This window comes from Nelusetta ayraudi, unplaced genomic scaffold (genome assembly GCF_046127955.1).
Source record: "Nelusetta ayraudi isolate G7.1 ecotype Tasmania unplaced genomic scaffold, CSIRO-AGI_Nayr_v1 ptg000004l, whole genome shotgun sequence".
In the NCBI taxonomy this organism is placed as follows: Eukaryota; Metazoa; Chordata; class Actinopteri; order Tetraodontiformes; family Monacanthidae; genus Nelusetta; species Nelusetta ayraudi.
In genome coordinates, this window is record NW_027466054.1 from 805,699 (window position 1) to 826,033 (window position 20,335).

The window sequence follows — 20,335 nt, forward strand, 5'->3', positions numbered from 1 at the left end:
TACCTCCACACCAAGGTGTGAAAACGGAGTTTCTCTCTGCGTGTCAGCTGCTCTCGACACAAACACACAGAGGTTTCCAGTCATACATAAACGGACCCACGTCCCATCAGGACGACTACACAAACCAACACTGACAGAGGTGAGGCTCTTCTTCTCTCACAGCTGCATACCACCATCTGAGAGCCTGCCTCCCTCGGCTCCTGATTGGCTCATAGAGCTATTGATCAGGAGTAACTCCACCTCCTCCACACTAATTAGATGGTCTTGGAAAAAACACAACAAAAACATGTGGAACTCTTTTTATTTCTCACTTCGTCCTTCATAACTGTCCGTTCTCTTTGTTCAAATCATTTCATCTTGAAAGCTGCACATAGAAAAAAAAAACAAACACAAACTCATATTTACAAAATACATTTTATTGTTATCGTCGTCACAGCACCGAGGGACAATAAAGAGGAAAAAAAAGACTTCATTTAAAAGGAGGAAGAAGTTCAGCTCAGCTTCGTTCTCCTCAAACTAGTGATGACAGAAACCTGCAGCACTTCCGATAAGGAAGCGGAGTGAAGAGGCTGCATAGGAAACTAGAAGGCACATCACCTGACCCACGTGACCCCGCCTGACACTCCCGTGACCCTTGAGGAGTCGGAGGAACTCTGTCAACACAAGTGGTCTCTGCTGGATCCAAACTCTCACCTGCTGCACCACAACTGGTGATACAGTGTGGTGTAAAGTTCCTCTGTTAAAATGCAACAAGCTTTCCTCCAATCAGATGTGAGGCGGACAGGCCAACAGGAAGTGACTTCACTGGGGTGGAGGGGCTCCTGGACGTGGTGTCAGCGCTGGCGGTCCCAGCGCCAGATGGAGGCGTCGTCACACACTGCGATAAGGATGCTGCTGTCACGGCTGAAGCTGGTCTGGCGGATGGCGGAGGTGCAACGGGGCAGCGTCAGCGTGGTGCACCTGGAGGAACAGCAGTGACATTAGTCAGAGGCAATGTAGGGGCACAGCAGGAGCAGCAGCACCTGCATCTTAACATACGTGTCATGATAACATATGCCGTACTTTTATCATGACACTGATTCTGCCCTTCCATTACGTCAACCAAATAATTCCCTAAACCAGCGCTTTTCAAAGTGGGTGCCACCAGGGGGTGCTAGGGGATCACAGAAAATAAGAAAATAAAGGGGAAGTAAGTAGGTAAACAAAAAAAATAAGACAAAATTGAATTTAATCATCTCAATTACTATTATAAAATATAATCTAATAGTTTCTTGAAAGGCTCCCTCACAAATAAAATGTATTATCTTGTAGTGTCTTATTATTCATCTAAAAGTTGGAAAGCCCTGGTCAGTAGCGAAGCGAGTAAAGGTCCAAGTGGTCAGTGTCCTCCAGCTGAAGAGGTGGAAGCAGCCATGACTCACTTGGCCTTGTGAGGATCCTCCACCTCCAGGTCCCACACATAGAGCTTCCCAACCTGGTTCCCCAGAGCCAGCATCTGTGGAGAAGCACCAGGAGAAGAGGCAACCAGGATCATCAGCAGCTCCACCATCACCAGCAGCTCCAGGAAGTGAGGTCACCCACCTTCTGCCAGAAGTCCATGGAGAAACGCATGTACCAGATGTCACACTGGCTATAGTCGAAGCGTCCCAGGATGGTCACATTGGACTCGTTGGCCTTGATGTGGTCCACCTCGTCCTCCATCTTGCCTGGCTTCCAGCACACGATGGCGTTCTCGCAGGACTGGGGAGGAGCAGCGAGGAGGAGCAGTGTGAGTGTGGTGGAGGTTCCTGACTGGAGATGGTGGAGGAGCTCACTGACTGACCTTGGACAGGATGAGGTCCCCCAGCCAGCGGACACAGTCCACGTAGTTCCTGTGGATGTCCCTGGTGGAGAAGTCTGGGAAATGGATCTTCTGGGAGACAAATGGCCTGGAGGAGAGGAGGAAGTTAGGAGGAGGGGTAGTGAGGAAAGGACGAGGAGAAGGAGGTGCCCGGGTCGCTGACGCCCCCGCCCCACCGGTTGGTCTTGGATGGGTTGTACTGGTAGGAACCCCTGATGGCCTTCAGCATCCTGTCCGAGTCAATCCTCCACAGCTTCAGGGAGTGGTCCATCCCACACGACATGATCTTCTCCCCCAGCAGGTCAAAGTCCTGCCACATACACAAACACACCACAGTGAGAGGGTGCAGAGCTTGGGTCAGAGGTCAAAGGTCAGCCAACAGACTCACGGCGCTCAGGACTTCGTCACGGTGGCCCTCCACACCGCCGAAGATGGCCACCAGAGTGTCGGTCTGGATGTTCCACAGCCGGAGGGCGTGATCTGCACACACACACACACACACACACACACACACACACACACACACACACACACACACACACACACACACACACACACACACACACACACACACACACACACACACACACACACACACACACACACACACACACGATTAGGTGAGCAGCTGGAGTGAGAGTGAGTGAGTGTGTGTGTGCGTGTGTCTCACCCTTGCTGACGGAGAGCAGCAGGTTGGGGTCTCTGGGGTGGAACTTGAGCTCGTTGATGGCGTTGCCGTGGCCCACGTAGTGCTAGAACACAGGGGGTTGGCATGATGGTTGACCTGTGACCTGACCAACATGGCCAGAGTGGGTGAGGCTCAGCTCTCCCTCCCTCACCTTTATGCACTGCATGGTGATGTGGTTGATGACCCGGATGATGCCACGGGAACCGGCCACGGCCAGCAGGGGGTGACTGGTGCTGCCGTCGTAGGTCCACGCACATGTGTAGAAGTTCTCGTCGGCCTGCGGCGGGTGGCGGAGTCAAGGGAACAACTGACCGAGGGGGACGTTGTCATCACGGTGGGATACCACAAGAGGCCGTTTACATATCAGAAGCAACATCTAGTTTGGGTTCCTGAGACCCTAGAGGTACCAAAGAACCTGAAGGTCTGAAGGAGCACTACTGCAGGGAAACACTGGACCGTCTCATTTGATCCAGTCCAGAATTAGTCTGGGTCTAGTCTGGTCTAGGTCTAGAATTAGTATGTGTCCAGGATTAGTCTAGGTCTCGTCTAGTCTGGGTTTAGGATTAGTCTGGATCTAATCTAGTCTAGTCCTGGCTCCCCCTGTTGGAGGGTGCCGGTGCAACATTAGCCTGGGTCTAGTCTAGTCTAGTCCAGGGGCCTCCTGTACAAAAGATACATACGCACAAAAATCCGGCGTACACCCGTTTACTTTCTGATGTACGAAAAAAAATTTGACTGTGAAAATGCGCGGTGCTTCACGTCAAGTCTTCAACTTGCGTACGTACATTTCGACGCTTGTTGGTCCGTTGCCGACATTTACTGGTTATGTCAGGAAAGGATTTCTGAAGTGGTTTCCAATTGGCTTTGACGAACAACACATTCATTTGTATCGATCAGTACCAAAGCATGCGTGCACAGAGGTGTAGAAAAGCTAACAACCTGGGGTCGGCCCGGGCGTACTTTAAAAACTGTCAGGGCCACCAGAACGTTCCAACCACTGGGCCAACTTCAGAACTGCTTCGAGGCCACCCAGTGGAATGCCTTTCACCACGAGGACCTGGCCATATTCACAGAGACTGTACTGGATTACATCAAGTTCTGCATTGGAAACGTCAATGTGGGTAAGACCATCCGAGCACATCCAAACCAGAAACCTTGGATGACGAGTCAGGTCCGCCTGCTCCTACGGGCCCATGACTCAGCCTTCAAGTCTGGCGACAGAGTCCTCTACAGTGCTTCTCGCGCCGACCTGAGGAGAGGCATCAAGGAGGCCAAAACTGTCTACAAAAGGACAGTGGAGGACCATCTCCGCAGCAACAACCCCCGACAGGTGTGGCAGGGCATCCAGACCCTCACCAATTACAGGGGCGGTGCCGTGACATCAAGAGACCCAGATGCAGAGCTAGCAGAAGAACTCAACAGCTTCTTCACACACTTTAAAGGTCCAACACGGCCCCCTACCACACCGCTGCAGGCCCCTGCAGTTTCCGTCACCCCCACACTCACTCGAGAAGTTCAAGAGGTCACACGTGTACTTCGGTCAGGTCGGGCCTGATAGCAGGTGAGAATGAGGCAGCCTATCGGGATGAGGTCCTTCGACTGGAAAAGTGGTGTTCAGCGAACAACCTGATACTGAACACTACCAAGACCAAGGAGCTCATCCTGGATTTCAGGAAAAACAGAGCTGCCCCTTTACCCCTGTTCATCAACGGCAAATGTGTAGAGAGGGTGGAGTCCTTCAAATATCTTGGTGTCCACATGGCAGCAGACCTCTCTTGGACTGAGAACACTGCGGCAGTGGTGAAGAAGGCCCAGCAGCGGCTCCACTTTCTGAGGGTGCTCAGAAGGGAGAACATATACACCCAGCTGCTGGTGACCGTCTACCGCTCCAGTATAGAGTCTGCTGACCTATGCCATCACGGTGTGGTACTCCAGCTGCACTGTGGCAGAGAAGAACAAGATGCAGAGGGTAGTAAGGACAGCATAGAGGATCATCGGCTGCCCTCTGCCCTCTCTTCTGGACATATACAACTCCCGATGCCTCAGCAGAGCTCAGAACATCGTAAAGGACGCTTCTCTTTCATATTGTTTGCACAAGGGAGTTGCCACGCAATTTCATTGCATCTTTCTGCTCCAGTGACAATAAAGGCTATTCTGATTCTGATTCTGAAATCGTCTCGATAACTAATGCCAACACGTTAGGTGATCCTTATCAAAGGATTATTTTCGCCGGCATTCTGATGTGGCATTTATAGGATGATCCATGTTGGTGACGTGTAGAATGACTGGACCTGGGTGGCCGTGGCTTCCTCTGGAAGACGTGGCTTACAACGCTGCAGACTGACGGAGCGCAGCAGAGGACGGAGATATGATGAAGCCCATTAATGAACTCTGTCTGTGGAGAGACTTCATTTTTCAGAGTTTGTACTCAGTTTCAAAGTGTTTCCAGCTTATAGTCAATGAAGTTTTTCTTTTTCATGCTGAGATCGATTGCAGAATGAATGAAGAATTTCAATCTGCGACGTTAATTTTGATCTGTATACATATGTACATGGAGGCGGACTGAGGGAGGAGCGGGGCTCAGGCTCATGCGCGATCAATTCCACGATGTTCAACAGAAAAGTGCATTGATTTGTCAGTTTGCAACATTTTGAACAGCCGGATTTTTTTGGTCCAACATAGTTTGCTGGAGTTTACGTACGTCAGGTTTTAGGATGAACACCACATTCGTTTTTGTACATAAGGCCCCAGGTCTGGCCGCTGGCTCCCCCTGCTGGAGGGTGTGGGTGCAGGATTAGCTTGTGTGTAGTCTAGACTAGGGTTGTCACAAGAACCAATACTTCCGGTACCGGTTTGATACCAACACTAAAAAAAATATTTGATGCTCACTTTTTTCTGGTACCGTCAGAACCGAATATGCAACTTTTCCATCGGCGAGCTGTGTCGATTCTTGGTGCGACTGATGGTGGCAGTATACGCGTGTGAGCAGCGCAGGGCAGTTAGCGCCGAAGAAGAAAACTGAAGAGGCGCGTTTGGAAATATTTTCCACTCGCAACTTGTTTAGAAAGTGCAAGGTAAGTGAGTTTCCGTTTACTATTACTGTATACCATGTTACGTTAACCCGAATATGCCTACATTCCCACACTCGGGCCTGAGAGCCAGCTGGGACGCAGCCGCACGGGGCTGCTACGTCTCTCAGTCGCTCCCTCATGCTAATAGAGGTTTAACATAATGTAAACGATACTGCCTGCGTCAATATACATAAAGTGACATGATCACATCACTGTGATCCAGACCAGGAGAAGCAGGAGGAAAGTCACACACAAACATAGCCAAAAATCACTGATACAGTTATGGTTGTTGGAAACTGGTATTAGAGGTTTTAGTTAAGTTACACCACTGTTGTTTTGTTATTTATTTCCATGTTTATAAGAGCAATATTGTTTGAGGCCACTGCTGTTCTTTTTTGAATGTATAGTTACCCTTTGGCAGTTGGCAGCTGGTATTGCAAGAAGCACAACGATGTTTGAAACAGTTTCCAATAAAGTAGTGAATTTAAAAGTACATGGGTTCTGTTTTTGTTTTGTTTTTTTAATCATGGTATCAAATTACTGTCGAGAATCATGGAAATTCACAGGTATTGGTACCAACTACTGAAATTCTGGTATTGTGACAACCCTAGTCTAGACTAATGTAGCCTAGTCCTGGCTCCCTTTGCTAGAGGGCGACGGTGCAGCTTGAGAAAGGATACGTCTGCGTCCACATAGGACTGCAGGAGACGGATCTCCCCCTGGGAGTGGCACTCATACAGCGTCACCTGCAGGACAGGTAGGACCACCATTCAGGTGAGAGGGTGCACATTTGTGTGTGTGTGTGTGTGTGTGTGTGAGTGTGTCCCACCCGGTTGCTGCCCACGGTGGCGAACACCAGAGGGTCGCCCTCTTTACTGTGCCAGTTGAACTGGACCCCGAACAGCGGCTGGCCATGGTCCTCCTGTGCACACAAGCATGCGCATGCACGCACACGCACACACGCACACACACGCAGACACACACACACAGCAGAGTGATGATGTCATTAGCTAAGGATTAGGACTCAAATTATTTTGGGACTAGAATTAGTCTAGGTCTGGTTAAATCTAGCTCTAGGATTACCTGGGGTCTAGGATCAGTCTAGTGCTGTGTCTCAATTCAGGGTCTGCACCCTTGAGACCGAGTGTCCTCCGTCTGAAGGAAGCGTTCTTCGAGGACCCAGCCTAGAAGGACGGACCAAACCCCGCCTCCCTCGGTAACCACCCGGGACGGTCTAGTGACGTTTTTATAGTATCAAGCTAACCATTGGTGCGCCATCTAACGATGCCGTTGGATGATCAAATAAGTAAAATCCTACGTTAAAAACTGGATACTTTGTGAAACTTCCATATTTAGATTTATATGTCGTGTCTTTGCCAGTACATGCCGCTAATTTCAGCTGACTTTCCAGGATCCTACGATGCTTTATAGCAGCACACAAAGCATCATGGGATACATAAGTACGCGAAGGATAGTAGCGGTGCATCCTTGGAATCGGCTAAAACGAGTGCGTATTTCCGAGTAAGCATTTTCCTAAGCCCCCTTGGGAATTGGGACAAGCCTTCGCACAGTGCTACGACGCAACTTCCTTTCAAAATGCGTACTTCAAGGATGCAGACCCTGAATTGAGACACAGCACACGTCTAGTCTAGCCTGGATCTGGTCTAGGATTAGGATTAGACCTGGGTCTAGTCTAGGTCTAGGATTAGCTGGTTCTGGTGTACTCACCCTCAGGCTGTTGACACACCTGAAGGAGTATCTGCACTTCTTGGACTTCCACTTGCCCTTCCCCCAGCTCTTCCTGCCAGGGGCGCTGGCCGTGTTGGTGGGCGTGTCGGGCCGCTCCGTGTTGGTGCCACTTTCCACGCTCACCGCATCGTCCTGCGACACCATGACATACAGGGGTCAAGTTAGCTTGCTTTTGGCTGCTACTCCACAACATGTCAACAGCTTCAGATGAACGAGTCAAGGAAGCATGCCCAGAGGATCATGGGTAACCCAAACTTTATTGACAAGGCACAGCAGGTTGCCTACAAAACGCAACACACTCACTCACTCACTCACTCTCTCTCTCTCTCTCTCTCTCTCTCTCTCTCTCTCTCTCTCTCTCTCTCTCTCTCTCTCTCTCTCTCTGTTAGTCTGCTGCTGTGGGTTCAACGGTGAGTCTGGACGGTTGTGACGTCATCAGTCGTCAGCGTGGGACGTAAACCTGTCGGCTGTCAATTACCTCACTGAAAACGAAAAACTGCTTTATGAAAATATCAATCAAATCCACCTACGGGGCTGCAGGTTGCCAGATTCTGGTGCTAATGCTAACCAGCTTCCCCACGTGAAGGGACTGAGACCGGGGTGCGACGCGGTCGGTCTGCGCGTCCACAGTGTTTAACGGTGTGCGTGTAAGCCCACGCGGCGCGCCCTGGACGCGCTCGTGTCACCGAAGGCTAATCACCGCCAGCTGTTTGAAGGCAGCCGTTCAACAAAGCTGCTAGCCAGCAAGGCTAGCTTCCTGGCTGCCCTAGCCAAAGATGCTAACCGCTCCAGAGGGCCACCTCGGGTGATTTCCGGAGGGGGAACCGACACCGCGGGGCTACTTACGTTCTCGTCTCCCGACAAATCCGGGTTGCTGTTCTCGTCGCTGCTCAGTTTCTGCTTCTTGGTCGGAATTTCTTTTCCCGCTTGAGACGGAGACTCGGACATGGTCCTGTTTTCCCTCATTTTGGCTCAAACTCCGCCTCTTCCGCCGTGCGCCGGAAGTACTGCCGGGTATCGTAGTTTGATGGATACGCGTTTCAAAAGCAGAGGCATTAACCCCTCATACACAAATACTTTTTCATATTAAAAAAAAAAAAAAAATCATTCAAAATTTGATTTTTGTCTTTATTTTGATGTATAGTCAATAAAATCGTTTTGTGAGAAAAGGGCTTTATGAAAATTCAATGTGTTTTGCTATTTTGATTTAAAAAAAAAACTAATATTTCTTGTTTTAAATGTGCCTTAACGGTTGCAGTAATTTTCAAAATATAATCAGTGTTCAGTAACATCGTTCTTCTGCTCGTTCATAAAAGTGACAACCACCATCACCTACGTTGTGACGAGTTTCCTGTTTGCATGTTGCTTTCTGTAGCAGCTGTAGAGACCCGCTTAGCAGTGCCTTGAACACGACGACACACATTTGAATGTATTTAATAAAAAAAGCATTTGCAGCCAAAATCTTCACGTCTCAGAACAGAGTCCAACAGGAGCTTCAAGCCACCAGTATCACGTCTGCAGCATCTGCAGCATCTGACGCCTCTTCGCTCTCCTCCTCCTCCTCTTCCTCTGACTCCATCCTCTCCTCCTCCTCCGCCCCCCTCTTGATGCCGTGCTGTTTGGCTAGCGCCACAGCGTAGCGGATGTTGTACATGTTGAAGTCACACCTGGGCACAGAGGACATAGACAGGTAGGGGTTAACAACAGGGGGCGTCCGAGGTGGGCGGGGTTAGCGGGGGGCTCACTTACAGTTTGGACAGGTTGTCGGCGTGTCTCTGGATGCTCTTCAGCAGCGACTGCAGCGTGGGCAGGATGGCCAGCGACCTGCGCGCCAGACAAACATCATCCCTATTAAAGCGGCCACTGACACGCCCTGGACGGCGGCGGCGGCAGCACCTACCTGTTCTTCAGTTTGTGGCCGTGCTTTAGCAGCAGCTGCTGGGCCCAGCCCAGGTAGAACTGCAGGTGGGCCGAGCGCTCCAAGCTGGAGGCCACAAAGCCCAGCAGCTTCTCCACGTAGACGTCCGGCAGCGAGCTGCACACCACTGCCACTGGGACAGACAGCACAGGGTTAGGTGACCTTGAGTAACCCCAACCCCATGACCACCACAGAAAGAGGTCGTGACCTACCCTGTTCCTGGGGCACTGCCTCCAGCACCTCCTGCTTGAGGGCCTCCTCATTGAGCCTGAAAGCCAGAACCACGGCGGCCGCCCACTCCCGCAGCCGCAGTTGCCGCCGCACGCTGTGCGGTGTGACCTCTAGGTCAAGGTCGTAAGGGTCAAACACCATGGCACTGTCCAGGGAGTAGAGCAGCAGGCCCTCAGTGGTGGTGGCCGACCAGCTGCAACCTGCCAGAGGAGGAGGGGGGGGGACCTCATCAAGGTCAATGTTCAATAGGGGTGAGAATCGAGAAGCGGTTCCGACTGAGAACCGGTTCCAATTGGTCGATGCCATCGGAACCGTACACCCCTAACGTTATCGATTCTTAACGATCCTTTCATTCCCCGGCATGACGCGTTGCGTCACACGCGTCGTACACCAAAAGCGTCTGTGGCGGAGCCGCGTGGTAACCACTCCGTACCTTTTATGTCACATCGCGTTGCGGTAGTCAGGGACACTGCGACGCGCATCTCCTTAGTCAGGAGGAAACATGGAGCGAACTAAGAGATCGAAAGCATGGCTCCAGTTCGGAAAAAGAGATCAGACCACTGCCGTGTGGAATCAGTGCAACGTCGTCGTCTCACGTAGAGGTGCAAATACCTCAAATATGCAAACACATCTGTCGACCCAGCATGGAATTAAATTCCAGGAGTATGGAGTGTTCGATAGGCTACGTGCTAGTGCTAATGCTGCTAACGTTGCTGCTGTTGCGGCTGAAAGCTCGACTGTGATCTCCGTCGCGACCGTAAACATCCACGCTAAATATATCCTGCACTTGGCACACTGTCACCCTGATGTTTATTATGTGTACTCTGCCAAATTTACAGTAAGAGTATTTTCAAAATGTCATCTAGGCATACATACCTATTTTTCTAAAGAGGACTTTTATATGTATATATATATATATATATATATATATATATATACATATATATATGTATATATATATATATATATATATATATATATATATATATATATATATATATATATACATATATATATACATATATATATATATATATATATATATATATATATATATATATATATTTTTTTTTTTTAGGAAAAACAGTGTTCAACCATTGACTGACATTTGGTTTAAGCTTACAAGAAACTTTTAAATCACTGTTTAAGCGAATTACGTTCATGTTCATGCCGACATTTTGTAAAAAAAATAAATAAATTGTTGCTTTTGGTGCTGAAGATTGTGTAGAGGTACTTTTTCCCCTTCAAAAAACTACTTGGGAATTGTTAAGAGAATCGATAAGGAATTGGATGGATAAGCAGAATCGACAATGGCATCGATATTGATAAAATCTTATCAATTCCCACCCCTAATGTTCCACTTAAAAATGAGCATTTTGATTATTTTTTTCCACTTAAATTTCAAATCGATAAATCCTGGAATATAACCTCAGAACGTCTCTCGTCATGTTCATGCTACAACAACATTTCAAAGTATTTCATCAACAGGATTTGAAAATGAAAGTTTCCTGCTGCAGTTCCATCACCTACCAGTAGGGGAGAAGGTGAGCGAGCTGACTTTGATCTCTGGTTTGACGTGACGGGAGCTCATGTCACCTGCAAGGGGATCAGAGAGGTCAATCCCAGGAGGTCATAGTTCTGTGGAGAAGCTCCCTCCTGAAGCCCCTGCTACCTCTGCGAACTCCTGGCAGGCTGATGTTCACACCATCTCCATCTCCAGCTCCCTCATCCACCAGAGCCAGACTGCCGAATTCGGTCATCTTCCGTCGGTCCAGAAACTCCTAACAGGAAGTGGCAGTGGGAGTCAGTCAGTGAACTGCGGCTGCTGCTGGATAGATGGAGCAGGGGAGGACGAGGAGCTCCCACCTCCATGCCGTCAAAGGACAGGTTGCAGGAGATCTCAAACTTCTTCATCAGCATCTGTTCCTTCAGGTTGTAGATGCACACAAATCTGGACTGACCTCCAGCCAGGAGCGACTCCCCGTCTGCCGAGTAGCACAACGAGGTGAAGGACCTGCAGGGAGTCCACACCAAGCCATCAGGACCTCCTCCATCAGAACCACACCCAGCAGGACCACCCCCTCCAGGACCACCGCCTTCACAACCACCCCCATCAGGACCACCTCCACCAGGACAGGCCCCATCTAGCCCCGCTCCTACAGCTCTTCTTCACTTCTGCAGGGACTGAGGTGAAGTTCACTCACTTGGCCTTGGCCAGCTGCTTGGCGGTGACCTTGTCGGTGTCCTTGCGGCCAGCCTCAAGGTCGTGGCGGCCGCTGATGGTGCCGGTCTGTGTGGCCAACTGGGGGTCCCAGATGGAGATCTCTCCGTTCAGGGTGGCCACAGCCAGCTGGTGGCCGTCGGGTCGGTAGCTTAGCGACAGGGCTAGGGGTGTAGGAGACAACATCATCATCATCATCATCATCGTCATCAGGCCACTACGGCCACCTAGTGGCCGAGTAATTAGGTGCAGTTGCAGCATCTCCAGTATACAGAACAAAAAACAAAGCCAGCAGCAAATCAGAAGAAGACTTGGACAGGCAGACGATACTACAGAGAGCTACTGCAACGCTGCCACCAGGGAGCAGCGTCCTGCTGAGAGTTGGTCTCACCGTCGGCGGGGAGCAGCAGCGTCTCCTTAGCTCTCCAGCTGTCCATCATGTCCCACAGCCGGACGGTCCGGTCCCAGGACGAGCTGGCTAGAACCGCCTGCACCGGGCTGAAGCTCAGGCAGCTGACCGGCCCCTCGTGGCCCCCTAGGACCTTCAGGGTCACAGGTCACAGGTCAGGGGTCACAGGCTGAGAGGAGGAAGGGTCTGGGGGGTCAGGTGGGGGTCATACCTCGAGCAGACGTCCTGTCTGCATGGACCACAGGAAGATCTCAAAGGAGTCCTGAGCTCCGGCGCTCACCAGCTCCCCGCTGCCATCTACAGCCAAAGAGGAGAACTGCACCGGCCGAGGAGACGTGAATGTCCGGAAGTTTCTGTACCTGTAGGACCGAGAAGGAGACACAGGTTCAACAGCAGCTCCTTCTTCTCCTCCGTCACCCTCCTTCTCCTCCACCAGGCTCCTCCCCTTCCTCCACCAGGCTCCTCCCCTCCTCTCTCGAGCCCCTCCCCACACACCTGTGCAGGTCGAAGGCCCGCACTGTCCCATCCAGGGAGGCGCTGACGATAACGAAGCCACTGGAGGTGAAGGTGACCTTGGAGACGCTGCTGCTGTGCTCACTGAAGGTCACGAAGCAGAGGCCACTTGTGGCATTCCACACCTTCACCTGCGCGCGCACACACACACACACACACACACACACACACACACACACACACACACACACACACACACACACACACACACACACACACACACACACACACACACACAGGTTGGTCCGCCTCTCCAGCCCGCTGGTCATGTGACTGTGGTCATGTAACCCACCTTGCCATCGTCGCCCCCCGTCACAATGTGCTGGCCATCGGGGGAGAAGGCCAGCGAGGCCATGTTGTTGAAGTGACCCTGCTGCTTGAAGACAAACGACTCACTTTGCCACTCCCACACCAGCAGCTGGCCCATCGCTACAGGAGAGAAACACTTTTAGACCCCCGCAGGACACTACTGATACTGCAGCAGCAGTAACAGCAGCAGCAAACCCCAATTCACACCAGAAGTATCTGCAGTGCGTTCACACAGCGTTCGCATCGATGCGTGGAAAACGCTCCGTACCACCTCACAAAGGACGCGTTTCTGAGCAGTGGCGTCTCGCGCAGCAGCTCAACTGGTTCACGCAAGGATTGCAGGATCATGTGACAACCCAGGCAGTTCTGCATGTACTTAAAGAAAACAACAGTGAAACAAAACTCTTTTGCCCGTCACAACAGTGTCTCTAAGTATCCATGTGTGTAAAAAAGAAAAATAATAATAAGCGGAACTGCTGGTATCACGCAAAATGCAGGCATTTAAAGTATACATGCACTTTGTTAATCATAGTTTCAGATTTAAAGTGAAACCTGCTTTATTGCTTGATGGTCAAACTGAACAGCGTTAAAGAAAAGTAAAATCCAGCACATAGAAAAACAAAATCCAGCACATTGTATATTATATTGAAAATCAACTGGATCCGCCGTGTTTTCACATCATTGACTTCCTACCTGAACGACTCTACCTGATGCGATTGACGCAGTAGCCACGCGTCAAGCGTCAAAAAATAAACAGCGGCGTTCTTTACCAGGGCGTCGTGTTTTTACACTTCTGGGACGCTTTTGAAACGTGGCTGGTCTGCGCCTGGTGTGAACCTGCACACTGACTATAATGAACACGTTCTGCTGTGGAGCCGCAAAAAACGCTCGGCTTACGCTTCTGGTGTGAAATGGGGGTAACAGCAGCAGTAGTTACAGTAACAACAGCAGCAGCAGCAGCAGCAGCAGCAGAAGGTCCAAACCTGAGCAGCCGAAGCTGATCCAGTCTCCAGAGGGGTTGATGGCCACAGAGGAGATGCTGCGGTCTGACAGGCTGAGAGGACAAGGAAGGAGGTGAGACGGTGGCCATGGTCAGTCCAGCCGATGATGTCACTTCCTGTGCAGACTCACCTGAGCGAGTGGACCAGGTGGAAGTGGGGCAGCTCGTGCAGGTGGAAGACTCCCGAGGAGAAGGTGGTGACCAGCAGGTGGGACGGCTTGTGGTAGGCTGCAGCCGTCAGGTTCGTGAAGTCGCCCTCCTTGTTGAAGAAGTGCCTACAGGAGCAACAGCAGCAGGATGACACCTGATTAGTCCAACTGGAGGACAACCACCAACCTCCACCACCACCAGGACAAGAGCCCTCACAACACAGCTGATTAAAGATACTGAAATAATGGTGATGATGATGATAAAGATATTGTAATGCAATGATGATGATGTTTAAGAAAGTGATGAAGATGAAAATGATGTTGTAATTAAAGGATGATGATGGTGACAAAGGTAATAACAACACTAAGAGAAGTCATGTCTTACTTGGTGACCAGCCTGTATCGAACGTTCTTGCTCTTCTTGTCTTGATGTCCTCCGACCTTCCCTCTGATCACTTCCCCCTGCCCCTCCTCCTCCTCCACCTCCTCCATCTCCTGGTCCACTTCCTGTTTGGCAGTGCTGCCAGCTTTTCTCTTCAGCACCAGACCGTCCAGCTCGGTGTCACTGTTCCACACACACAGCGCCCCATCCTGGCTCACCGTGTAAAGCTGCACGCACGCACAAAAGGCAACTTCATGATAAGGAACAAAATGCTGTGGGTGCTGAGACTCCACCAATTGAGAACCACTGCATTAAAAGACACTGTGACACGTAGCTCCACACCGCCCCAAACCACTCACGTCGAGGCTGTCCTTCTCGAAGAAGCAGCCCACCACCACGTCCTTGTGGCCCCCAAGAGAGTAGTAGATGAGGTTCTCCCAACGCTGGGCTCCAAACACCCAGGTGGACATGTCCCTGCTGCCCACCGCAAAGCACCTGCAGGAGAGCACAGCCAGGACTCAGCGCACGCACACGCACACACAAACACACACACACAGAGGGACAGGGAACAGAGGTGATGGTGGAGGGGGGTGTGGCCCACCTGGAGTCGTCGGTCCAGTCCACGCAGGTGGTCTGGTCGTACGGGCCATAGTAGCTCTTGTCCAGCACCAAAGCGTTGAACTCACGCTGCCTTCCAGGGGCGTGGTACAGCAGCGCCACGTTCTCCTTGATCACCACCAGCTTCCTGTCACATCACACGGCACGCAGGTTGAATCAATCAATCAACATGTATTTGTACCAGAGTTATAATAGTTTTAATAGGATTTTTCATTTGTTTAGTTTTATTTAGTTTTGACTTATTTCCCTACAATTCAGGTTTGCCAGTTTTTATTATTATTTTTTTATATTTACAAAAAAGCTTAGTTTTTGTTTAGTTTTTGTTGTTTTATACTTTGGGTTATTTGTCTGGTGCAGGATTCAAAAAAGTCAGAGTGACTATTGCACAATAGTATTCAACAAAAGATAGAAGTTTTAAAAAATGAGGGTGAATTATAACTTCTCAAACTTCTTCACTTCTCAAATATCGCTGTGTTCGTCTGCTATACAATATATTTAACTGAGATTGCTGATCCGAACAACCAATGATTTATAAAGGAAAATCTTGAAAATCATCAGGGGTGCCCAAACTTTTTCACACCACTGTAGTTTATCGTTTTTGTCTTGTAATTTTAGTTCTTATCTATTTCAGTTAACAAAATTGTTTGCATGAATTTTAGTTTTCGTTATTTTGTTTGTTTTCGTTTATGATTATAACCCTGATTTGTACAGCGCTACATCCCTTCCAAAGGCGTCTCAAAGCCTAATTGTACAATCAGAGGAAAACCAAGTGACCCTCCAGACCAACAGGGGGGTGATAGTGGCCAGGAAAAACTCCCCAGTGGGAAGAAACCTGGAGCAGATCCAGACTCCACAGTGCGCTCTTCTGCTTTGACCTTTAGTTTGGGATGAAAAGGAGACAACACACAGCGGTACATCCGTCTGCAGGAAGCACCTCCCATCCACCGCCGCCTAAAGAGGAAGTGAGGTGTATTTACACCTACCTGCCGTCAGGCGAGAAGCGGACGCTGCTGACCGGCTTGTGGAAGTGGAAGTGATGGAGGACAGCTCGCGTTCGAAGGCTGACAAGCAGGGCGCTGCCATCTACGACGACAAACACACGATTTTGAAGAAAATCTCGAGGACGATGTAAGTTTTCTTTGTCCAACTCATCCTGATGCTGGAAAAAATTCATTTCACATTCACAAGAAAAACTGGGCAGATTATAAACACACACGCACGCAACCTTGGAACCCAGCGCAAAGGTAAGTTGCTCTCAGACAGCCGCATTATGCAGCATTATGTCCAACATCCAACCTCAGACCAAATTAAGCAGCTCTTCACCTTCGTCCACCACCACAGCCAGGTTCCCATCAGGAGACAGACCCACACAGGTGATGTTCTTGCTGGTGGAGATGGGGAGGGTCTCGGAAGTGTTGCTGGAAGACACACATCGACACACGCATCAACACACACTCGGTTCTAGTTGAGCTCCAGAGAGAGAAAAACCAAGGCAGATGATCTTCTTGACTGACTTCTTGAGGTCGAACACCGAGACTCGGTTCCCCACCGGGCTGATGACGGAGTTCCCATCGCTGGAGAAGTTGAGGTTCCCCTGGCGGTAGACCGCCCCCAGCAGGTTGGAGAACTGAGGAAGATGAGGAGCAGCAGCAGCATGTTGCGTCAGTAGAACGAACACAAACATCCAGTCATGAAATCACAGTGTGTAGTCGGTGTCTGAACACGCACCAACATACTCTACCCACCTGGGTTTGTGTGCTAGTTAGCTAGTGGGTTAGTTAGTTGGGTGGTTAGTGCGACCCACGCTCAGGGCAGCAGCAGCAGTAGAAGCTAACTCTCTGAGACTCTCAGACTCACCCGATAAGCGAACTTCATTTTGCGGGACTTCCGCCGACCGCCGGAGGTTTATTTCCTGCTTCTCTGCTTCGGGACTTTGTGTGTTTTTCCGTGAACAGAACTCGGGTTCGAGTGTTCACATGCTTCTCCCTCGGTTGCCAGGCGCACGTGTCGTCGGAGTTGTGTTGACACTTGTCACTTCCGGTCGGGCCGTGCCAGGCATGGCTTGGAGCTCAAAGCGCCGCGCCCTCTGGTGGCCCGGAGGACCATCAATCAAGCTGAAATGTTGACAACAGGCAAACGAGTTCCGACAGAAAAGTGGAATAAAACTACTGGCGATGTTTTCCGGCTTGACCGGAAGTAAAGCCGACTGGCAGTGTGTTTGAAATATCACAGTGTCGACGCGGACGCTCTGTTAATTTCTACCAGCTTGATAAACATGGTCCATAAATGTGAAATAGCAGCATCACCACTGACTGACCACTGTGCAATATCACTGTCTATCAGGGGGGATGGGTTTAAACCTATTGCCAATGTCCAATGGAAGTTTAATAGTAGTCTTCTCGAACAGGAGGAGTTTTGTAATGAAGTCAAAAATATGGTAAAAGAAATTGTTGACCTGGATTTGTCACCTTTAATGAAATGGGAGTGGTTTAAATTTAAAATAAGGGAAATTGCCATTAATGCTAGTAAATTGATTTCTAGACAGAAAAAACAAAAACAATTGGCATTAGACGAGCAACCTAAATTACAGAACCTACAAAACCAACTAGATCAGGGGTGTCCAAACTACGGCCCGTGGGCCAACTGCGGCCCGCAGTCCATTTTTAATTGGCCCGAAAGAAATTTTATAAATAGAATAGAATATGGCCCGCACTTCAACTTTTGCCTGAGTGTATTGCACTTCTTAGTTTTAACACCAGGGGAAGCTGCTCCCACTGAGTGCAATGCCGTTCCCACTTTAAGTGAGTAAAAAATATATTCCACAGTACCCGTGTGTTAATAAGCATGCATGTGCAGGTACACACGCGACAAATATCAATAATGCGCATCAATTCTGTCACTACCCTGCTTTTGCGCACCACTTTCTTAGATGCGTTTTTCTTGTTAGCACACAGAGTGCACACCGCTGTGCACAGCGTACACACTGCACACGCTTGAGGTACCAAAACGGCACCCCCTACAACCGTGTAGCGGCCAGTGGGGACGCTCTACACCCGTACCATGGGGACGCCCCCAAAGTCAGCTGATCTCATCTGATGCAGATTTGCTCCTTGATCAAGTGACATTTGTCCGGATTTTTGACACGAGTGGCGTCGGATCAGCACCGCAGCTGGATGGCCCGGTTTACACACCCAGCGCAGCTGATACTCAGCAGAACAATTTACTAAAATTATTTGCACTCCTGTTATTAAGTCCAGTTCAGTCTGTTAATGTTGACAACCGTTTCAAACGAACGTTAATAGATGTGTTGCTAACAACAAGCTTGAAATTTACCCGGCCCATTTTCCCCTTTATTGTTTTTTCTCTGGACTGTAAATCTTCTGTCTAAGAAGAAATCTGGCTGCGGTTCTGAGAATGCGCTACCAGAGCCTTTTTTCTGAATAAATCAATAAAGATCCATTTATGGAAAGCTGTGATGGAGGCAGTTTAGTCTTTAATTATATTCAACAATATAACATATTTGACCACTTTTAATTGATTTTTCTAAGATTGTAATTCATTGTTTGATAAATTTAGGGGTTTTGGAAAAAAAAATTGATGAGAGCTTTGTGCAACATATGGAAGATGACCTTAAAACTTGACATAGCAATTATTTTTTTGGGAAGATATTAGAGAGCTGCTTTATCATGCCTTTTTGGAATGTCTCTCAACTGGGCACTTATCTTCTACCTTGAAACAAGGTATTAGTACCCTAATACCAAAACCCAACAAGGATAAACTCCTTCTTGACAACTGGAGGCCAATAACTTTGTTGTGTATTGACTGCAAATTATTAGCTCATATTTACTCTATTAGACTAGATATGGGTTTAAAAAACATAATTGACGAGTGTCAATCAGCTTTTGTTAAGGGTAGAAACATACATAATCATACTCGACTAATTCTTGATTTATTGGACAATAGTGACTATATCAAAACTAACAGTTATGCTCTTTTTCTAGATTTTTTTCAAGGCTTTTGATACTGTTGAGCACCCCTTTTTGTCGAGAACTCTACACTTTATGGGATTTTGGGGTCAATTTCTGTAATATTGTTGAAATGTTATACACTGACATCAGCAGTTCTGTCTCTCTGAATCCTGGGAGAACACCTGGATTCACAGTGTTGCGTGGTATTCGTCAGGGCTGCCCTATTTCACCGAAGCTCTTTATAATGGCAACACAATTGCTAGCTTTACTTATTAATAATTCAAGTGATATTCAAGGAATTACAATTTTCAACAAAGAATTTGAATTAAGTCAGTTTGCAGATGACACAGCTATCTTTTTAAAAGATAAATCAATGGTGACTGAATCTCTGAATACTATTTCAGTTTTCTCCAAAGCATCCGGATTATCTCTGAACATCAAAAAATGCGAGCTACTCCCTATACACACATGCGATGAATCCTCCATTGCATCAATTGAAGTTAAATCTGAAGTTAAGTACTTAGGGTTAACTCTATCAAAAAATGTAATTAGAAGGGAAGACATTAACATTTCTAATTCTATTGTAAATGTGAAGAAATCACTTAGTCATTGGTTGACTAGAGACCTTACTATTTTTTGGCAGAGTCACTTTATCTAAAGCAGAAGGTATATCCAAATTGATTTATCCTTGCCACTCCTTATATATCTCTTCAAATAATATTAAAAAAGCCAACACAGTCATTTTTCAGTTCCAATAGAAGAATAAAACTCATTACGTCAGAAGATCTCAACTTGTTAAGGAATATGATAAAGGTGGTGTTAAAGCTCCAGAGTTTGAATCTATCTTTGGTACATTTAGAGTAAAATGGATAAAAGCCTGTTTGTCACAACCAAGCTCCATGTGGTTTCACATTCCGAGATCCCTGTTTAAAGAGTTAGGAGCTCTAGATTTCATTTTAAAATGTGATTTTGATGTAAACAGAATTCCTGTTCAGCTGTCCAATTTTCACAAACAAATCCTTCACTTTTGGAAAATGATCCTTGCCCACAACTTTTCTCCTCACAACTCAACCTTATGGAACAATAGAGTAATTACAGTAAACAGAAAATCGATATTTAAAAGTCATTGGTTTGATAGAGGCATTTTATTTATAACTGACTTAATGTGGCCCTGCGATGAACTGGCGACTTGTCCAGGGTGTCCCCTGCCTTCGCCCTAAGACAGCTGGGATAGGCTCCAGCAGACCCCCGTGACCCTGAGCTCAGGAC

The 20,335-nt window shown here is 48.5% G+C and overlaps 2 protein-coding genes across 2 annotated transcripts; both read right to left on the bottom strand.

Annotated features, from left to right (window-relative positions):
* Positions 1-395: 395 nt before the first annotated feature.
* Positions 396-8,351, bottom strand: eed (embryonic ectoderm development). Its single transcript, XM_076042094.1, has 12 exons — positions 8,195-8,351; positions 7,328-7,480; positions 6,429-6,521; positions 6,280-6,345; positions 2,680-2,805; positions 2,511-2,592; positions 2,229-2,320; positions 2,017-2,150; positions 1,823-1,928; positions 1,582-1,740; positions 1,422-1,495; positions 396-960 (listed from the first exon to the last, which is right to left on the bottom strand). The coding sequence occupies exons 1-12, from the start codon at positions 8,312-8,314 to the stop codon at positions 834-836; spliced, it is 1,332 nt and encodes a 443-aa protein (XP_075898209.1). The 5' UTR covers positions 8,315-8,351; the 3' UTR covers positions 396-833.
* Positions 8,352-8,766: 415 nt separating this feature from the next.
* pwp2h (PWP2 small subunit processome component) lies at positions 8,767-17,301 on the bottom strand. Its single transcript, XM_076042082.1, has 21 exons — positions 16,956-17,301; positions 16,613-16,725; positions 16,422-16,516; positions 16,082-16,181; positions 15,082-15,225; positions 14,840-14,975; positions 14,484-14,707; positions 14,081-14,224; positions 13,933-14,003; positions 12,933-13,069; positions 12,623-12,771; positions 12,339-12,486; positions 12,110-12,260; positions 11,702-11,882; positions 11,364-11,511; positions 11,170-11,278; positions 11,028-11,093; positions 9,479-9,697; positions 9,249-9,399; positions 9,098-9,172; positions 8,767-9,015 (listed from the first exon to the last, which is right to left on the bottom strand). Exons 1-21 carry the CDS (start codon positions 16,971-16,973, stop codon positions 8,844-8,846), a joined length of 2,751 nt encoding a protein of 916 aa, XP_075898197.1. The 5' UTR covers positions 16,974-17,301; the 3' UTR covers positions 8,767-8,843.
* Positions 17,302-20,335: the final 3,034 nt, after the last annotated feature.